Source organism: Cucurbita pepo, chromosome 8 (genome assembly GCF_057944985.1).
Source record: "Cucurbita pepo subsp. pepo isolate OVF chromosome 8, ASM5794498v1, whole genome shotgun sequence".
Lineage (NCBI taxonomy): Eukaryota > Viridiplantae > Streptophyta > Magnoliopsida > Cucurbitales > Cucurbitaceae > Cucurbita > Cucurbita pepo.
In genome coordinates this window covers 4,060,535-4,078,997 of record NC_141805.1, presented here as the reverse complement: position 1 = coordinate 4,078,997, position 18,463 = coordinate 4,060,535, and the positions used below count along the sequence as shown (strand labels likewise).

Sequence of the window (18,463 nt, the reverse complement as noted above, 5' to 3'; positions counted from 1 at the left end):
AAAATTACGATTCTCTCCTTTACAGCAACAAACTTTCACATTTGGTTATCCAAAATCAGATGGGAGAGATCTTTGGACATGTACTCCCAAGATATACTTGTCTTTCCATGTGTTGTCCGCCGTACACGTGGCAGAATCCTATCTGACCATGTCTCTTCTTTGGGCCCCAAAGATCTCTCCCTTTCCCTTTCTTCTTTACTCCTAAATTAAATTAAAATTAAATTATAGTTTTTTTACTTATATATTTGTGTTTTGTAAATTAATAAAAATACTGTTTAACATATCATTTATTTAAAAAATATCCTTAAATTTTTAAAAATTTCAATTAAAAAAAAAAATACTCTACCTAAGTAATTCTTTAAAAAATATCCTTAAATACTCTAAAATTCAAAACTAAACTTAAACTTTAAAAAGTTACATTGATACCCTTAATTATTTTTTTACACAAATCAAAAAATACATTTATCTTACTATTATGTTTAAAAAATACCCACAAATTTCTAAAAGTAACCTTTACACCATTTACCTTTATAAAAAAAAAAAGTGTAAAAAATTTATTACAGTCAATATATGAATGAGAACTATTAAGATATGATATTTGGATAATATATTTTAATAATTAGTTATGAAGTATATCTTAGATATCGTACTCATATTTTTTCTTTATTTTTTGGAGTTGTTAGTAGTATATTTTATCTTAAAATTTGATTAACAGTATATTTTATCTTATTTATAAGATTGGTTAGATATATATTTTCCTATTTATCTTATTTATAAGATTGGTTAGATATATATTTTCCTATTTAAATGTTGTAAACATTAATGAAGATCATACTTTCCATTCCAATTCTAACTAACCTAATTCAATTCTACCCCATCCTTTTTAAATTAAATACTAAATCATATTTCAAAAACACCTTAAACACCTTTAATTAAAAAAACTTCAAAACAGACTCAAAAATACTCAACAATTTTTTTTAAGTCAATAAAAATAAAAAATACAATATTTTAAAAAATAATCTCATAAATACATATATAGTAGGAGTGGTCACAATCACAATCTCTGCTGTGTGTAGGAGATCTTGATATGGACCCCACCTTCTACACGTGTATGGCCCACCCTCTTCTCTATCCGTTCTTCACAATCACAATTTTATTTAATCCTTTTTAATAATTAAATTAAAATTTTAATTCCAAGTATTTTTAGCCCTCTGTTTCCGTCTGTCTCTGTCTCGGTTTTTTCCGACACCAACCACTTCTTTACTTGTTTTGGTATAAATTCCCCCAACCCCTGATGCCTATTTCTTCGCCCACCATTTCTAACCTCTCTTCTTCCTTCCCTTCTTTTGCTGCAGTTCTTGCAGTTCTTGAGATGGAGATTTGTGGCTATTTGATTGGACAGTCCAATGCCGGAAGAGACCAAACTGCCAACCCCACTACCGTTTGGGAGCACCTCAATTCCTCTCGCTTCCACTTGGATTGGGCCACTGCCAACTCCACCCACGGGGACGCTCACCAACACCACCAGTGTCTCTTCCCCGGAGATCACCATCAGGGCGGCCATTTCCACCGGGACCCACATCTCATGTGCTTGAAGCTCGGCAAGAGACACTACTTTGAGGACGCCACTGCGGCGTCCGTCGTGGGGAAGAGAGGGAAGCCGTTGTACAGTACAGTTCCGACTAGCGTTCCTCGGTGTCAAGTGGAAGGGTGTCATGTGGCGCTGGTGAATGCTAAGGACTACCACCGTAGGCATAGGGTCTGCGAGATGCACTCCAAGGCTCCCAAAGTTGTGGTTGTTGGCTTAGAACAGAGGTTCTGCCAGCAGTGTAGCAGGTGCTGCGAAATTTCAAAGAATAATTTCGACATTAATTTCATTTTAACACAATTAATAACAATAACAAGAACAACAACAACAATTGGGTTTCAGGTTTCATGCGATTTCTGAGTTTGATGATTCAAAGAGGAGCTGTAGGAGGAGATTAGCAGGGCACAATGAGAGACGAAGAAAGAGTTCTCAGGAATCTGTAGCAGCAAGGAACTGGTCCGGAGGTATCCAATTCCCTAATTTTTCATTTCAGTTCATATCAATTCATATCAATCAACAATAAAAAATGTGTTCTGAATCATTGTTTTGATCAGTTACTGATGGAAGTACAAAAACAGACAGAAAAAAGAGTATGGAATTTGAACTTTTTGTTTTTTCTACAATAAAGCATGCTCATGAACAGTTATGAATATAGAAATTCAACTTTAAGAACCACACTTAACCCATCGCTTTACAGAACAGTTCTTATCCCCAATTCGTAATTATTATCTTTTGTTCTTATCCCCAACTTTAAGTAGAAAGCCGATTTTTTAGTTTCCTTGTTCAACATCAAACTCTGAAAATCAGAAAAGGACTGCTCTTAATATTTCCAGAATTGATTTTATGAACTTCAATTAAAAGCTGTGATTAAAATGATTTTTAGTTTCCTTGTTGTTATTAATTATTTCGAAGCTAGGGTTCTCTATTTGAAGTAAAATTCAGAATGACGACAGTTTGTTATTCAATCGACTATAACAGAAATTGAATCAATTTTGCCCTAAAAATTGGGGGAAATTGCAGAAAACAAGTCGAGGACAGGTAAGATTGCATACATACCATCGCCGACGGGACGTGCTCTCTCTCTTCTGTCATCGAAGAACGAATCGTGGGCGACCTCATCGGAGCTATCGCTGAGGTCGAGCGCAGCGCTCCGAGAACTGATAGCGGAGAATCGCGCGGCCATTCTGGCTCGGCAGCTGATTCTGGAGAGAGATTGGCACTCAAACCACACGAGGACGGCGGATGATTTCGGCGGCGGAGGCGTTGGATTGGAACAGAGTTGGGAGAAGATGCATGATGATGGAAATGGCGGTGCGCACGTTACGCTGGACCTGATGCAGGCGCCGAGGACGGCGTTTGGGGTGCTGTCTGTGAGTGGGAAATCGAAGGAAGAAGATGAAGAATGTGGCGAGTTATGGAATTCCTTTCAGGATCACGACTCCAATGTTGTTTAAAACTATAAACTTTTGAATCCTTTTATTATAAAAATAATAATAATATTAATTGATTAACTAATTATTTGGTTAATTACGACTCTAGTATGAAACAACAGATAATTATTATCGCTCTCAACTTGTTATCCAAATTCCAAACAAGTTTATAATATTGGTTAATTTAATAAAAATATCATTTTGTATAAACAAATATTTCTAAAATTTTAAAATTTTCAATAATACCTCTAAATTTAATAAGAAAAAAAAAAAAAAAAAAAACTCTTAAAAACCTCTCCTTCTTCTCTTTTTTTACCTAAAAAAAAGTTTTTCAAAAATACCTTTCAGTTTTTAAAACTTTCTTTAGTACTCAAATCTTTAAATTTTTTTTAACGTCTGTAGATAATTTGATAATTTATAAGGTTCTGGTAGACAGTTTTTGTCTATATATTGATGGTAAGCATTTTTAAAGTGTTAATGTTACCTTCAAAATCAAATCTTATGTGTTTCTTTTAACCTTTTTAAAATTTTTGTAAGGTAATAATAAAACATTGTAAAATTCAATGGAATGTGTATTTTTTAAAGACCATTTAGGGTTTTTTAACGATCATTTACTATTCTATCCCAAACTAATATTTTTAGGAAACTTTTGAAAATTTATGAATATTTTTTTTAGAACATAATACGATAGATAATTTGGCCTAAAATATAATTTAAACATAATACAATAGATAACATATATTTTTTACAAAAATACCCATAAAATCAAGTATACAATAATAATAATATTCAAACAGATTCTAACGAATTTCTATTTGATATAGTTTTGAAATATTTCTAAAATTTTAAAATTGATATGGCAACTTTTTAAGAGAATAAAATTGTTTAAACTAAACTAGTATACGTCGTATACATTTAAACTAGCCACTTATACTACATACTCACTTTCCTTTCCTTAAAGATGAACTCACAAGCCAAGCCATATCCAGAAAGCACAATTCTACATTTTAGCACTGAAATAAGAGTTAAAACATTTGGGCGATGTTTGAAACAATATCACAAATCATGATCAAGAGAGCATTTTTCACAGCATTGTTTTTACAACTCTAGGAAACAAATTCTGTTTAAGAAGCAACATCATTATAACCCGTGTAAATAAAGACAAATGTCTTGTTCCAATAGGATGAGGGGTTAGGAATCACGAACTTTCACAATGGTATGATATTGTCCATTTTAAGCATAATCTCTCACGGCTTTACTTTGGGTTTCTCCAAAAGGCTTCCCATCAATATCAATGGAGATATATTCCTTAGTTATAAACCCATGATCTTCCTCTTAATTATTTCTTTTCAATAATCCTCAACCAAATGAAGCTAAAATTGTAATGCAGATACGGTACGCAGAATAATTTAGAGAGTACATGTTAATATACGCCAATCAGATAAGTCCAGAATCCCATCAATCTCGAAGATATGATCTATGATAATGCTACCCAACATGCACAAGTAATGAATAATCAAAACAGTAACAAGTGAAAGATGATGTACTTGGGATGTTTTCCATGAGAATCAGCCCTCCATCCAAGCCACATCAACAAGGATCCCGGATGAGCGCAATATCCATCTCCTTATTCATATTGGAGTATGAATGGCAAAATAGATAGGCAAAATCATTTGGGTTTGTCTGTCAATGTCACTAAAGCCTTGAGCACCCCGGGACTGATCTTGTCAGCGAGGACCCCTTTTTCTGAGATCAGAAGGGACTGCTCTTTTACAAAACTTTGCAATTTCTTTGCCTCAAAATCAAGTTTCGACTGATCTGCCATGTGAAAACAATAATGTGTCTGTCAAAATAAAGTGAAAGCTCTACAAAGTACAAGTGAGTGAATGTTCCCAGTGGCAAATTATAGACTGACTACGAACTGTAGGATGATGAAAGTCTCACATCGGCTAATTTAAGGAATGATCATGGGTTTATAATCAAGAAATACTCTCTCCATTGGTATGAGGCCTTTTGGGGAAGCCCAAAGCAAAGCCATGAGAGTTATGCTCAAAATGCACAATCTCATACCATTGTGGAGATCCGTGATTCCTAACATAGTCATGCTTTAAGCTTAGTCGTGCCAGTAGATTGGTAAATCCTCAAATGTCGAACAAAGGACTCCAAAAGAAAAGGAGTCAAGCCTCCTCGAAGACATAGTAAAAAAGGACCAAGACTCCAAAAGAGTCGAGACTCGATTAAGGGGAGGCGTACTTTGTTCAAGGGGAGGTGTTGGATGATGAAAGTCCCACATCGGCTAATTTAGGGAATGATCATGGGTTTATAATCAAGAAATACTCTCTCCATTGGTATAAGGTCTTTTGGGGAAGCCCAAAGCAAAGCCATGAGAGTTATGCTCAAAGTGGACAATATCATACCATTGCGGAGAGTCGTGTTCGTCTAACACACACACCACCCCGGTCCCCCTGATGTTCCATCCAACTTAAGAGAAACCTTTGGGATTATTCAACGTGAAACTCTGAGGATTTAATTATAGCCATTACAGGGAGCAGAATGAACATGGAATTGCAAACATTTTAATTTAGTCTAATGGATTATTTCCTAAAGAGAGCCATGCACCAATAAATACATAACATTAACTGCATGAAATAAAATGTCCCAGTAATAACCTGTCTCCAAGATTGAATGAGCTGCATGAAATGGAACCCTGGCGAACACATCGGTTCCTGGGAACATCATCCAGGTGCGCTCATTAGAGTCATGGTTCCCGCAGGTAGTGCAAATCTCCTTCACCAATGGCCTTGTTTCAGAACCTCCCATATCCTTCATAATTGACTCAAAAGGTGATGGGACACTGGATTTTGTTGTCCGTGCTCGCCTCCTCAAAGCAGTCAACGCTTCTCTATTCCCATTTCTCACTCTATCATTTTCAACCAACTGACATTATAATCCCAAACAACAGTAGTCACTTCACCTTTTTGCTTCTCAAAGTTATAGAACAATTTCATTTCAACGATAGACAAGTTGTGACACTTCAATTTCAATGAGCGTCACAAAGAATGTATATAGGAGGAGGAAATACAAGTCATCTCATAAGCTAAGTTGCTAATTTTCCAATGTTTTTACACTTACCTCATTGCGTGCTATAAGGAGACGCTCTGCTTCAGCTTCTAGCTCAATTAAGCTCTGTTGAAATTGTATCATTGTCTCGTTCATTTTATTCCCACCTAGAATTCACAAGTGAGGTCGTCAATAACATCCAAAAATAACATCCAAATAGGTAGCATACAGAGAGAATGACTCCCAAAATGAATATGAAAAGTGCAAATTTTTTTTTATGAAGAAGAGAACTTCATTGAGAAAAAAATGAAAGAATACACAAGCATTCACAAGGAACCCCAGTAAAGAAAGGAGTTCCAATCAAATACAATGAGGCCTCAAGAATAATATACAAACAACCATGTCATCAACGCCCAAAGAGAATCATAGAATCTAGCAAGGGACTACATATAACTAGGAGACCTCCTCTCACCCCACAAACCCCACGAAACAGCGCAAACCCCTCGCCTGCTACAAGAACTTCCCAATCTTTTGAGAGGGCAGATGACGAATCGATCATCTCTTGGAGCCCTCTGTGTCTAGCAAACTACAAGCTGAACACCTCAAAAAAGGAATTCCAAACTGTCCGAGCAAATTTTCCACTCCAAATAATGTGGTCAAAGGTCTCCCTCCACCTACTAACAAAGAATGCAACAAATCGATCCGAACAAAGTAGACATCTTCCTTACAAAAACGTAAGTTGTGACTGAGAGAGAGAGATTGTCAAGTTCACACAGACAAACAAGAATCACCAGCTTCACTACTGACAACTTGTGCCATTAGCAATACTCTTCTTCGTCGCTCTCTCACCCAATTCCTAAAACCAATCAAAATTTGAAAGAACGAAAGAAAAAAAATGTAATACTCAAGGAAAAGCCTTTCGTCTCTTCAATGATATCCGTAGATTTTGCTCGGCGTTGCACTTGCACAGCATCAAGCAGAATACTTCTTCCCGCTAATATTCTCTAACTAAGATTGGGAAACGAGGATTGTTCTGTTTCTGTTCAATTCATATTGATTTGAATTGAATGGACGTTGTATTTGAGGAGATGAAGGCCTAGATAGAGAATTCTGGAACTTGAAAAATTCTAACTGTACCTTCTAGTATTATTATTTCTTTGGTTAGACAAGTCCTAATTTTAGTTTTTCAAGTCGGAACAAACGATATAGATGGAGATTGAGAGAATACCAGAAGCAACAATGAACCACTGCAGGCCGCTAAGACGGACACGGGGACGGCGACGGCGACGGCGACACTACGCTGCTGAATGGGAGGAGTAGCCAGCGTGAAGAGGAAGAAGAAGATGAAAGGGCTTAGGGCTTTCTCTTTCTTTGGTTTGTTATTTCACAGAGCGGGCTGAAACTGTGTCGTTTTGTAACTATGTCTAATTTTTATTACCTCTTAATAATATGGTATAAGAGAGACTTCTTTAATAGATGTATCTATTCTTCAATCACGACTGATCGATCACACGTGGACATGCTCAATTATTTAGTCGTGGACGTGTTTACTGATTCTATTTGTAAGAGCTGTCATATTTGCAACATATTTAAAACGTTTCGAAATAATTGTGTGACACTTACTATTGACTTTAAGTACGTCAGCCAACTCAAATTTGAATCACCAATAGCTAATATCGACCATGTTTGAAGTAGTAGCTGATGTTGGCTAGTGATGGCTCACAGGAGTGGTAGTCGATAGTCGACCGTCGCACTGCTATGGCTAAGTGACCATAATTGCTAGTAGTAGATGATGGACAACAACGACCCAAAGAGAAATATTTGGGTCATTTTTAAGTAATGTGAAAATTTTGAAAGGGTTTGAAAAAAGCAGTGGGTGTGAATAGTCGATCGTCGTTCAAGCTCGTTTTAGCGTACGACGTATAAGTGGTGATTTGGTTGTTTGGGTCTATAAGCTTGATGCTCGAGCATCAAACTAGAGGCGTCATCAAAACATAGGGCTGGCCCAGGGATGGGTCAGAGGCATCACCACACCGTCACACACTCAACAAGGTTCATGACAGACCCTAAGGCACCTAGCTCCACCCTGCCTTGCATGTTTCGTCGCGGGACGTGGCCGGGGCCTCGGAAAAAGTAATTTTTGTGTAATCAATATCAAATCCCTTCCCATCTTATTAAAATGAAAAAATGAAAAAAATGAAAAAATGAAAAAAATGAAAAAATGGAAAAAAGAAAAAAAAAAAAAAAAAAAAAAACATGGAAATTTGCGAAGCTCATCGGCAGGTTCTTCCATAATTTGACCTCGTAGATGCTCCTTAAGCTCTACTATGCGAGCAAGAGTATAGGCTATATTCCAATGGCCGTCATTTCCAGTTTCAAGGACGGGGCGGCGGTTGTTTTCAGAAGGCAGTCATCAAACATGCATCGGCGTCTTCCGTCTCTCAGGTGATCTTTCGGAAAATCTCTCATTTTCATTCATCGGAGTTCTGAATTTGCATTATATTTTATACTGATTCTGCAAACCAGGTGCTATTCTTATCGACTAACCGAGGCGGAAACCAAATCATTGAACAAAACCAAAAAGGCGAGAGACATGGCACGGATGATCAACTCTAAACCTTGGTCGAATGACCTTGAATCATCTCTGGTTTCATTCTCACCCTCCCTCTCTAAAACCACCGTTCTTCAAACTCTAGGTTTCCTCAGAGACCCATCTAAAGCCCTAAAATTCTTCAACTGGGCACAAGAAATGGGTTACGCTCACACTGAACAATCCTACTTCTCGATGTTAGAAATTTTGGGTCGCAATCGGCATCTTAATACGGCTAGGAATTTCCTGTTTTCGATCGAAAAACGCTCTCGTGGAGCAGTCAAACTCGAAGCCCGATTCTTCAATAGCTTAATGAGGAACTTTAGTCGAGCTGGACTTTTTCAAGAATCTATAAACCTTTTTACGACGATGAAATCACATGGGGTTTCCCCATCGATTGTTACATTCAATAGTCTTTTGACTATTTTGCTTAAAAGGGGCAGGACTAATATGGCGAAGAACGTGTATGATGAAATGCTTAGTACTTATGGAGTGACTCCTGATACATTTACATTCAACATTTTGATTAGAGGATTTTGTATGAATGGCATGGTTGATGAAGGTTTTAGAATTTTCAAGGACTTGTCTCGCTTTGGTTGCGAACCGGATGTTATCACATATAACACACTTGTTGATGGGTTGTGCAGGGGAGGTAAGGTTACCATTGCATATAATGTGGTAAAGGCAATGGGGAAGAAAAGCGTGGATCTGAATCCCAATGTTGTTACATACACAACTTTGATTAGAGGTTACTGTGCGAAGCGAGAGATTAACAACGCCTTAGCTGTTTTCGAAGAAATGGTCAATCTAGGCTTGAAAGCAAACAACATAACCTACAATACGTTAATTAAAGGGCTTTGTGAAGCCGAGAAATTCGAGAAAGTAAAGGAGATATTGGAGGCAACAGCAGTAGATGGAACGTTTTCTCCTGACACATGCACATTCAACATTTTGATGCATTGCCATTGTGATGCAGGAAACTTGGACGAAGCCTTGAGAGTGTTCGAGAGGATGACGAAGTTAAAGATTCAACCAGATTCGGCTACATATAGTGTATTGATTAGAAGTTTGTGTGAAGGGAAGTATTATGAGAAGGCTGAGAACTTGTTAGATAAACTATTAGAGAAAAGAATCTTGTTAAGTGATGATGGTTGTAAGCCTCTTGTTGCTGCGTATAACCCCATTTTGAAGTATTTATGTGAAAATGGAAAGGCTAAGAAAGCTGAAAGAGTGTTTAGGCAGCTAATGAGAAGAGGAACACAAGACCCTCCATCTTACAAGACGTTGATCATGGGGCATTGTAACGAAGGTACATTCGAATCTGGGTATGAGCTACTAGTCTTGATGTTGAGGAAAGATTTTTTACCAGATATGGAGGTATATGAATCTTTAATTAATGGGTTTTTGCACAAGGATAAGCCACTTCTTGCCCTTCAGACACTCGAAAAGATGCTGAGGAGCTCCCATCTTCCTGAATCATCTACTTTTCATTCTATACTTGAAAAACTCTTAGAACAAGGAAATGCATCTGAATCTGCTAGTCTTATACAGTTAATGTTAGACAAGAATATTAGACAAAATCTCGGTTTTTCAACTGGTTGCATAAGACTACTTTTTGAAGCCGGAATCAACGACAAAGCGTTCCAAATTGTTCGTATGCTTTATGGAAATGGCTATTCGGTTAAAATGGAAGAACTAATTCTTTTTCTTTGCCACTGCAAAAAGGTTATAGAGGCATCTAAAATGTTGCTATTTAGTTTAGAGAGTCATCAAGCTGTCGACATCGATGTTTGTAGTACGGTAATTTTTCACCTTTGTCAAATTAATAAGTTGTCTGAAGCATTTGGTCTGTACTATAAACTGGTGGAGATGGGAGTCCACCAACGGCTAAGTTGTCAAAACCAGCTGAAAGTTTCTCTCGAGACTGGGGGAAAATTCGAAGAGGCCGAGTTCGTATCAAAAAGGATGGAACCACAGCTGAAATGCAAAAGTTAGAAGCCAAGAGGGAAATGGTAAGATTCCACTGTACACTGTTTTCTCTGTATAGCTCGATTGTCTTCGGTCTTCTTGCAAACTTGCTTTGTTACTTTTGATTATGCTATTGGTTAAATCATCAGCCAATGAGGCCGAGGGGACTACGATTTTTCTCAAGCAGCTCGCTGAAGTTATATGGAGTTGGGATAGGCCAAATGGGACTTGGTTCTTTCTCAGGAATTTGGTGATCGGTGGCATTAACACGGTAGACACGCTTTTCCTTTTCCAAGCGGATTTTCCCGATTGTTTACTTAATTTTCTCTCCTATGCTGCCATTATTACTATCTAAATGATATACACACACTTCCCTTTTCAGGAGAATTGGAAGTAATTTGTTGCTGGTGTAGGCTGATTAGTTTGCGCGCGGCCTCGGATTCAAAACAAGATTATGATCCACACTGGGTGTGAAAACTTCAAGATGGCTTGGTCCAGGATCCAACTTGGAATTTTCTGTCAGGAAAGCTGTATAACCTGAGCAACCTTACTTTCTTTAACAATGGAAAAGATGGCTTAAACTATCGTAAAATTTTGCAACGTTTCGTGATAAAAAAATACGGGGAGAGAAGTTAGTAAGAAAAAACACCGAGGTTCTTGGGCATGTGTTGTGGGGGTTCTGTGTCATGCTTGTTGGGTGTGGATAGTAAGTTGGGATTTGGTTTTATGGTTTATGAAAAATGGGGAAAAGAGTGTTTTAAGCGATCACCAACTTCTCTCCAAGAAAAGTAGCTAATGGCCCATTTAAATTCTTCAAACTCTGATAGGTTTCATTCAGGTATTTACTGACAAAGGCTACAAACACATCTCATTTAAGCTCCCAAATATGTCAAAGATGAGTTGTGAAGGCCCGGCTAAGCTCGATCATGCTCGGGCAAGGCGTGTTCCAACGCCTGGGAAGGCAACAATCCTTGCAATAGGCAAAGCATTTCCTAGCCAACTCGTTCCTCAAGAATGCTTGGTTGAGGGCTACATTCGCGATACGAAATGCGTAGACGCAACTATAAAAGAAAAACTGGAGCGTTTATGTAAACAAAAACTTCGTTACCTTGAATATATTGATATATTCTTTGTTACTTTGTAGCAGCATTATGAGATTGAAGCAACTTTCTGTCTATTTTCATTTCAGGTAAAACTACCACTGTGAAGACAAGATACACTGTCATGTGTAAGGAAATCTTGGATAAGTATCCTGAGCTTGTCACTGAGGGCTCACCAACAATCAGACAGAGGTTGGAAATTGCTAACCCTGCAGTTGTTGAGATGGCCACTGAAGCTAGCAAAGCTTGTATCAAAGAATGGGGGAGGTCTGTTGAAGATATCACCCACATTGTCTATGTTTCTTCTAGCGAAATCCGCTTACCTGGTGGGGATCTTTACATTGCGAATCGCCTCGGTTTGAAGAACGATGTCGGTCGTGTGATGCTATATTTTCTAGGCTGTTACGGCGGTGTCACTGGACTCCGAGTTGCCAAAGACATAGCAGAAAACAACCCAGGAAGCCGCATTCTATTAACAACTTCCGAAACTACAATACTTGGATTTCGTCCCCCGAACAACGAACGCCCATACGACCTTGTTGGAGCTGCACTCTTCGGCGACGGAGCTGCAGGCGTGATCATCGGAGCAGACCCCGTATTGGGGCAAGAATCTCCTTTCATGGAGCTGAACTATGCGATCCAGCAATTCCTGCCAGACACCCACAATGTGATTGATGGAAGGCTCTCTGAAAAGGGTATAAATTTCATACTTGGAAGAGATCTTCCACAGAGAATAGATGAGAACATAGAAGAGTTCTGCAGAAAGCTGATGGGAAAGGGGAAGCTGGTGGAGTTTAATGAGTTGTTCTGGGCAGTTCATCCCGGTGGGCCGGCGATTCTGAATAAGCTAGAGAGCACTCTGAGGCTGAAAAGTGATAAGCTTGAATGCAGCAGGAAGGCGTTGATGGACTATGGGAATGTTAGCAGCAACACCATCTTCTATGTCATTGAGAAGATGAGGGAAAAGCTGAAGAGAGAAGACGGGGAAGAATGGGGACTGGCTTTGGCGTTCGGACCTGGCATTACTTTTGAAGGCATTCTCATTCGTAGCCTCTGATTTCTCTCTACCTCTGCCATATGCCGCAAACAAAATGTGGTTCTTTACTTACTATTATGCTTTGGATTAAAATATGGTTGGATTGTGAATCAAAATAAGTGCTAATTGTGACTCTAATTGGTAGATTCGGTTTGAGAAAATGTTGGTTTGGTATGTCATAAGTGAGTCAATTTAGAGCTTCTGTTTCAAATACGCGTACCATTATCAGACTCGAGATTCTAAAGTTACGCGTACCATTATCAGACTCGAGATTCTAAAGTTTATTAAGAACTTTACATGTGCGCAGATATTGGTTTCTTTAGAGACCTATACGTGCATTTGAAACAATCTAAAAAACGCAAGAAAATATTTTGGGTCATTGAGTTGAGCGAGACCAAACTCTATGTTTGGCCCGTTGAAGTTTTTACTCCGCTTTAGAAGCGTTTGTTCTTTTGAGTTTGCACGTTTTTCGAGAACTCTCACAAATCTCATATACTTCGGAAAAAAACTTCTCCTTTTTTTTTTCTCTCTCTCTCGTGTTAATAAGTATTTTAACATATTTAAAAAATGTAGAATATTTATTTATTATATATACAACTTTTGGTTTATAATTTATTTAGAATTATCAATTGACAACGACAGTTTATGAATATTTTCATCAATACATCGACATCTCAATCGTTAATGTTAAATAATTTACTTCGAAATTCTAAAAAATGTTGCAAAATATGAGTAGAAATTTTTTTTATAATGCTAAAATTTAGAAATAAAAAATTTTATTCAACAATCTTTTCCCTTGAATATTAAACGTTGTTAAACAATTAATGTTCTTATGTATAAAAACTTTAGTATTAAATTTTGAAGGTTTAATATCTAACATAGTTTTAATTGTGTATAGTACCGACAACAAAGCAATCTTTTAGAGTACCACAGGCCTCTCCAAGGCATTTACTTTCCTCCTACGTAAATCACTAGCCTCACGGCAGCCTACAATCCTCAATCTTGATCCTTCCCCACTTTCTGGTTTCCATTGCGTAAAAATCCTCTTAGTTCGTCAGCCGAAATCAAGCGGTTAATTGACGAAAGCGCACTTTTCTAGGATGAGGGAAGGTGGGGATACGAGAAGAGGGGAATCGGGCAATCCATCTGTGGTTAGTTATTGATTATTTGAATTGTTCTTGTTTCCTCCTTGCTGCAATTTGCGTCATCTTTGTGGAATTTTCTTAGACGAGAAGTTAAGGATTTTTTTTTGTATTCGTACATATTATCAACTGCTTGAGACTGTTGAGTTTATGCGGAACATTTCGGAGGAGTTTATTGTATTTAGCAGTTGAGTGTTTGTAGATTTAGAAATGTTTAAGAGTGTTCGTGTTTCTACATTGAAGTATTTCAAGCTTCGAATTGAAGAACCAGACAAAGGTAGGGCATGTTTCATTCACTGGAATACTAAATTTTGTGACAAAAAATGATACAAATGAAGGGCAGATAATGAAGATAACTATTAAGGGAAAGGAAATTGGGATTTCCATTGATGGATGAATCAGTTCTTGGAACCGATCTGCAGGGTGTTCATCAAAACTCCTTCTCGAGATCAGTGTTGCGAGAAAATTATTGAAAAATGAACTTTAATCATATGTATGAAACATCATAAGCGGTTTAAATAATTTATAATTGCCTTTAAGAACTCGAATACAAATCCCAAAATGCAGTTCTTGTTGGATTATTTGTTTTTTCCCTCGAAAATGCAGTTCTTGTTTTGTTCAAATGGCTGTTTTATGTATTTAAACGATGAAACGCTCATCCTCTTGGTGAACTCCTTGGCTGATGGATAGGATATGGTCCTTTGTTGTGTTACTAACTTTATGGTGATTGATGTATTATTCGCTATGACTGAACAATTCCTTTTTATCAGACAGAGAAGGATGGGTTGACTGAGGGCCTTATTCCTAAACTATTTAATTCTGTACCGGTTCTCAACGACGCTGCTTCATACGTGGCACAGACAACTTCATACTTTACTAGGTTTTTGTCTGATCGTTCTGGTATTTAACTTCCCTCTTCTTTTGTATTTCTCAAACTTTTGCCGGCTTGAATTTACCTGCTTGTGCACATTCCTTCTATGTTAAATGATTTCTTCGGTTTGAAACTTTTACGAACTTTTCAGTTTTTGTTTATTTGATTGTTGATTTATTGACTTTTAGAGCCTTCTACAACCTGTTTGTACAGTTGTGTGTGTGTGTTTATATAAAAATTCATTCTCCATTTCCTGGTAAATCCTAATCTTTGTGTGTTTACTTCTATGGTTCTTTTCATTTTTTAGTATGAGTTACATGCCTGGTTCTAAGTGCCAATGAATTTATGTCTTACTCTTTTTAATAACCACTCGTTTTACATTTCCATCAATTCTTGCTACCTAGACTTGTCCATTCTTCTTATTGTTTTTCTTGTGTATATTACTAATTTGGTGACAGTTCTATGGTGATTTGGTCTCAGTTGATCCTAAATCAAGAGAACCCCGGAGTTCTGCTTTACACGAAGAGGAATTAGTGACGTTTCCTTCTGGAGAACCTGTAGCTACGCCAGCCACAACCAGTGGGGATCGAAACTCGAGCGCTGCACAATCAATAGTTTCTGAATCACCCGAAGCTGCAATTGGAGCTCCTGCTGTACATACCGAAGTTTCAAGGACCACGGTTGAAGATTCATCTGGCCACAGTAGTGGTCTCCAATTGTCGAATAATACTGGTGGGAAAGGCATGTCAATTTTCCAAGGGTACTGTTTCAGAATTATAAGTTTGGGCTAATTTATGTTTAGTTTGGTACATATAACTTAATTTCTTTTTTTGTTCATTTCATTTGTAATGCTCATTCTCATTCAGCCTTATCGATCGGGCTCTGAGGACAGTACGTGGATCTGCAGATGATATCGGTTGGCTTCAAAGGGCATCTGGAATGCCCCCGGTTGAAGATGGAACTGAGAGGTTTGTGGAAATTTTGGAAAACATCAGGTACTGTGAGTGATAGCTGCCGCTGCTTTTCTACTAGTTATCCGGCATAGACTTAATTGTGCCTCCCTTTTCTTTCTATCAGGCATGGTATTCACAAATTACCTGATTCAGTGGTTTATTTGCTGGTTCCAGGTAATTTTAAGTTTTGAAACAAAATTTAAATTATAGAAGTGTCAAAATGGAATTGTGATTACTCGTTTTGGGGCTAACGTGGGATCTGCTCAAGGACCTACCTACCGGTTTAGGTAAATATCTAATGGGCTCCCAGATGTAGCTTTAACCCTAGATTTCTTTGTTGTAATTGAATTTTAACAAGCAGTAAGGGAACATTTTTTTTTTTAATTTTTTATTTATTTTCGATGCTCTTGTTGCTTGCTCGAAAACATACTTACCTGGTTGGGCGGCTGTAATTCATGTAACTGGTAGGACTTTTCAGCAACCATGGACCACTGTATTTTGTTGATACAAAAATGAGATTCTCAAAGATGGGTCTGGCCTGTCATATTGCCAAGATTCATAGTGAGGTAGTTTTGTTTGCTTTTAAGTTCTACCTTTATGTAATTTCTCTCCCATCTTGTTAAACAATGAAAGAACTATAATCAGGCTTCAGTGGAGAAAAATGCAAGAGAGATCAAAGAGTATGTTGAAGAAATATATTGGGGTGCTGGAAAACGTGTATTGATTCTTGGGCACAGCAAAGGGGGAGTAGATGCAGCAGCTGCCTTATCGTTGTATTGGTCTGATTTGAGAGAAAAAGTGGCTGGCTTGGCATTAGCTCAAAGTCCATATGGCGGTACTCCAATAGCATCTGATATCTTGCGTGAAGGACAGCTTGGTGACTATGTGAACGTACGGAAGCTTATGGAGATTTTGATCTGTAAAGTGATCAAGGTATGCATAAGCAGATTGTTTTTCGAGATTCTTCTATCAGGAACTTGCAAAAATGGACTCTCTCTTTATAGACTAAATTCTTAAACTTATTGTGAATTAAAGTTTCAGCTTACCTAACAAGTATTGATGTTTAAAAAGAAGAATAAGTAAAGAAAAGAAAAGCAGAGAGCCAAACAGACTAATCAGGCTGCACGTAGACGGAATACATGAGTGAAGCTAATGTCTCTTAAATTTCCTTAGAGAGTTTGTTGTAAAGTTTGCTTGATCCCTCAAAGCTGGCTAGTCAATGTGCTTGGTTGATTTGTACTTGTAACAGGTCAAGTCCACCGTTAACAGATAGTGTCCAATTTGAGCTTTTTCTTCTGGGTTTCTCCTCAAGGTTTTAAAACGCGTCTGCTAGGGGATGTTTCCACCCTTATAAGGAATGTTTCGTTCCCTTTTCTAATCGATGTGGAATCTCACAATCCACCCCTATTGGGGAGGACCAGCGTCCTTGCTGGCACACCGTTCGGTGTCTGACTTTGATACCATTTGTAATGGCCCAAGCCCACTGATATTTGATATTGTCCTTCTTGGTCTTTCCTTCAAGGTCTTAAAACGCGTCTGCTAGGGAGAGGTTTCCATACCCTTATAAAGAATGCTTCGTTCCTCCCTCCAACCAACGTGGGATCTCACAACACTCGTATATTTTATAAAGTCGAGTTGCCAAATCATAATTGTTGAAGTGGTTAAGTTAATTATGTTCCACAATAAGTCCGTCTGGTTGTTAGAACGGCGTGGAAGTCTTTGCTGAAATATGGAAAGAGAGAGTAGAAGCAATTATTGTTCTTTATCTTGATGGGGGAGGTGAGTGGGTTAAGCTGGTCCCATCAACCACCTGGTCGTTATCTGTAGGGACATATAAAGGAAAAGGACTCAGATATGCATCATAAAAAGTTCAAATTTGATTTGTTTGCTTTGTATGTAGGGGGACATGCAAGCTCTGGAAGACTTAACGTATGAGAAGAGGAAGAAATTTCTAATGCAGCACCAGTTGCCAGAAGAACTCCCTGTGGTATCATTCCACACCGAAGCCAGCATTTCACCTGCTGTTTTGGCCACCTTGTCTCGTGTTGCTCATGCCGAACTACCAGCCCCGCTCTCTACCCCTCAAGCTGCAAAACTCCCTGTAGTGATACCCCTGGGTGCTGCAATGGCAGCCTGTGCTCAGCTGCTGCAAATCCGTTATAAGGAGAAGAGTGATGGACTTGTTACTTGCCGTGATGCCGAAGTCCCCGGATCCACAGTCGTGCATCCGAAACGTAAACTAGACCATGCCTGGATGGTTTACTCGTCTCTCAACAACGACACGTCGGAAGCAGATGCATCTCAGGTGTGTGAGGCACTTTTGACATTGCTTGTTGAAGTTGGACAAAAGAAAAGACACCAATTGACAAGTAAAGATGAATGATAGATAGCATTGGCAACGCCTCTGTTTGCTTTCATTTTTCTTCCTCTTCTCAAGTGTAATGAGCAATGGAATTTGTTCTGTATATAATTAGAGACTATTATAAACAGCAAAATCGTGTATAGAAAAGATCGAAAAACAATGTAAAGCGGGCCGAATACGTTTTTAAACTATTATTTTTTTTATTGGTTACATCTCGGGTGTCACACGATATACTAAATTATTATTGTTAGTTCAATAGTGTACTAATTTGATCATCGCTCAACTATAAGATATATATTTTCGATCGTCGTTTTTCAAAATGAAAAATTAAATGGTTATGAATCGGATGAGGATTTATTAAAA

The 18,463-nt window shown here is 37.9% G+C and overlaps 5 protein-coding genes and 1 long non-coding RNA gene across 9 annotated transcripts; 4 read left to right on the top strand and 2 right to left on the bottom strand.

Annotated features, from left to right (window-relative positions):
* Positions 1 to 1,006: 1,006 nt before the first annotated feature.
* LOC147791384 (uncharacterized) lies at positions 1,007 to 2,787 on the bottom strand. Its single transcript, XR_015422095.1, has 2 exons — positions 2,645 to 2,787; positions 1,007 to 1,839 (listed from the first exon to the last, which is right to left on the bottom strand). It is a non-coding gene; the product is annotated as an uncharacterized LOC147791384 (long non-coding RNA).
* On the top strand, positions 1,367 to 3,103 carry LOC111799767 (squamosa promoter-binding-like protein 7). The gene is made up of 3 exons (XM_023683241.2): positions 1,367 to 1,836; positions 1,931 to 2,052; positions 2,609 to 3,103. The coding sequence occupies exons 1-3, from the start codon at positions 1,373 to 1,375 to the stop codon at positions 3,040 to 3,042; spliced, it is 1,020 nt and encodes a 339-aa protein (XP_023539009.2). The 5' UTR covers positions 1,367 to 1,372; the 3' UTR covers positions 3,043 to 3,103.
* Positions 3,104 to 4,414: 1,311 nt separating this feature from the next.
* LOC111799532 (P53/DNA damage-regulated protein) lies at positions 4,415 to 7,464 on the bottom strand. Of its 2 annotated transcripts, none has more exons than XM_023682888.2 (4): positions 7,307 to 7,464; positions 6,151 to 6,245; positions 5,688 to 5,955; positions 4,415 to 4,836 (listed from the first exon to the last, which is right to left on the bottom strand). In XM_023682888.2, the coding sequence occupies exons 2-4, from the start codon at positions 6,232 to 6,234 to the stop codon at positions 4,688 to 4,690; spliced, it is 501 nt and encodes a 166-aa protein (XP_023538656.1). In that variant the 5' UTR covers positions 6,235 to 6,245; positions 7,307 to 7,464; the 3' UTR covers positions 4,415 to 4,687. The 2 variants fall into 2 exon arrangements, with proteins under 2 accessions (XP_023538656.1, XP_086982092.1); XM_087125966.1 differs by having other exon boundaries at positions 5,688 to 5,938; positions 7,307 to 7,440.
* Positions 7,465 to 8,315: 851 nt separating this feature from the next.
* LOC111800081 (Tetratricopeptide repeat (TPR)-like superfamily protein) lies at positions 8,316 to 10,847 on the top strand. Its single transcript, XM_087126434.1, has 3 exons — positions 8,316 to 8,523; positions 8,605 to 10,680; positions 10,786 to 10,847. The coding sequence occupies exons 1-2, from the start codon at positions 8,387 to 8,389 to the stop codon at positions 10,661 to 10,663; spliced, it is 2,196 nt and encodes a 731-aa protein (XP_086982560.1). The 5' UTR covers positions 8,316 to 8,386; the 3' UTR covers positions 10,664 to 10,680; positions 10,786 to 10,847.
* A 180-nt stretch (positions 10,848 to 11,027) lies between these two features.
* On the top strand, positions 11,028 to 12,983 carry LAP6 (Chalcone and stilbene synthase family protein). Of its 2 annotated transcripts, none has more exons than XM_087126436.1 (2): positions 11,028 to 11,166; positions 11,826 to 12,983. In XM_087126436.1, exons 1-2 carry the CDS (start codon positions 11,091 to 11,093, stop codon positions 12,791 to 12,793), a joined length of 1,044 nt encoding a protein of 347 aa, XP_086982562.1. In that variant the 5' UTR covers positions 11,028 to 11,090; the 3' UTR covers positions 12,794 to 12,983. The 2 variants fall into 2 exon arrangements, with proteins under 2 accessions (XP_086982562.1, XP_086982561.1); XM_087126435.1 differs by having other exon boundaries at positions 11,154 to 11,724.
* A 685-nt stretch (positions 12,984 to 13,668) lies between these two features.
* Positions 13,669 to 18,310, top strand: LOC111799531 (uncharacterized). 2 transcript variants are annotated; one of them, XM_023682884.2, is made up of 8 exons: positions 13,670 to 13,923; positions 14,685 to 14,814; positions 15,266 to 15,545; positions 15,652 to 15,780; positions 15,863 to 15,912; positions 16,207 to 16,304; positions 16,384 to 16,671; positions 17,639 to 18,310. In XM_023682884.2, exons 1-8 carry the CDS (start codon positions 13,873 to 13,875, stop codon positions 18,119 to 18,121), a joined length of 1,509 nt encoding a protein of 502 aa, XP_023538652.2. In that variant the 5' UTR covers positions 13,670 to 13,872; the 3' UTR covers positions 18,122 to 18,310. The 2 variants fall into 2 exon arrangements, with proteins under 2 accessions (XP_086982494.1, XP_023538652.2); XM_087126368.1 differs by lacking the exon at positions 14,685 to 14,814 and having other exon boundaries at positions 13,669 to 13,923; positions 15,244 to 15,545.
* The last annotated feature ends 153 nt before the right edge of the window (positions 18,311 to 18,463 follow it).

What these genes read in the sequence shown, in the direction of transcription:
- LOC111799532 (XM_023682888.2), bottom strand. Translation starts at nt 6,234, where the DNA reads ATGAACGAGACAATGATACAATTTCAACAGAGCTTAATTGAGCTAGAA. An exon ending in TCCTTATAGCACGCAATGAG is followed by an intron (nt 5,956 to 6,150) that starts GTAAGTGTAAAA and finishes TTATAATGTCAG; the next exon opens with TTGGTTGAAAATGATAGAGT. An exon ending in TCATTCAATCTTGGAGACAG is followed by an intron (nt 4,837 to 5,687) that starts GTTATTACTGGG and finishes TTCACATGGCAG; the next exon opens with ATCAGTCGAAACTTGATTTT.
- LOC111800081 (XM_087126434.1), top strand. Translation starts at nt 8,387, where the DNA reads ATGCTCCTTAAGCTCTACTATGCGAGCAAGAGTATAGGCTATATTCCA. An exon ending in CGGCGTCTTCCGTCTCTCAG is followed by an intron (nt 8,524 to 8,604) that starts GTGATCTTTCGG and finishes TCTGCAAACCAG; the next exon opens with GTGCTATTCTTATCGACTAA.
- LAP6 (XM_087126435.1), top strand. Translation starts at nt 11,523, where the DNA reads ATGTCAAAGATGAGTTGTGAAGGCCCGGCTAAGCTCGATCATGCTCGG. An exon ending in AGAAAAACTGGAGCGTTTAT is followed by an intron (nt 11,725 to 11,825) that starts GTAAACAAAAAC and finishes TTTTCATTTCAG; the next exon opens with GTAAAACTACCACTGTGAAG.
- LOC111799767 (XM_023683241.2), top strand. Translation starts at nt 1,373, where the DNA reads ATGGAGATTTGTGGCTATTTGATTGGACAGTCCAATGCCGGAAGAGAC. An exon ending in TTCTGCCAGCAGTGTAGCAG is followed by an intron (nt 1,837 to 1,930) that starts GTGCTGCGAAAT and finishes ATTGGGTTTCAG; the next exon opens with GTTTCATGCGATTTCTGAGT. An exon ending in AGCAAGGAACTGGTCCGGAG is followed by an intron (nt 2,053 to 2,608) that starts GTATCCAATTCC and finishes GGGAAATTGCAG; the next exon opens with AAAACAAGTCGAGGACAGGT.
- LOC111799531 (XM_023682884.2), top strand. Translation starts at nt 13,873, where the DNA reads ATGAGGGAAGGTGGGGATACGAGAAGAGGGGAATCGGGCAATCCATCT. An exon ending in GGCATGTCAATTTTCCAAGG is followed by an intron (nt 15,546 to 15,651) that starts GTACTGTTTCAG and finishes ATTCTCATTCAG; the next exon opens with CCTTATCGATCGGGCTCTGA. An exon ending in TGATCTGTAAAGTGATCAAG is followed by an intron (nt 16,672 to 17,638) that starts GTATGCATAAGC and finishes CTTTGTATGTAG; the next exon opens with GGGGACATGCAAGCTCTGGA.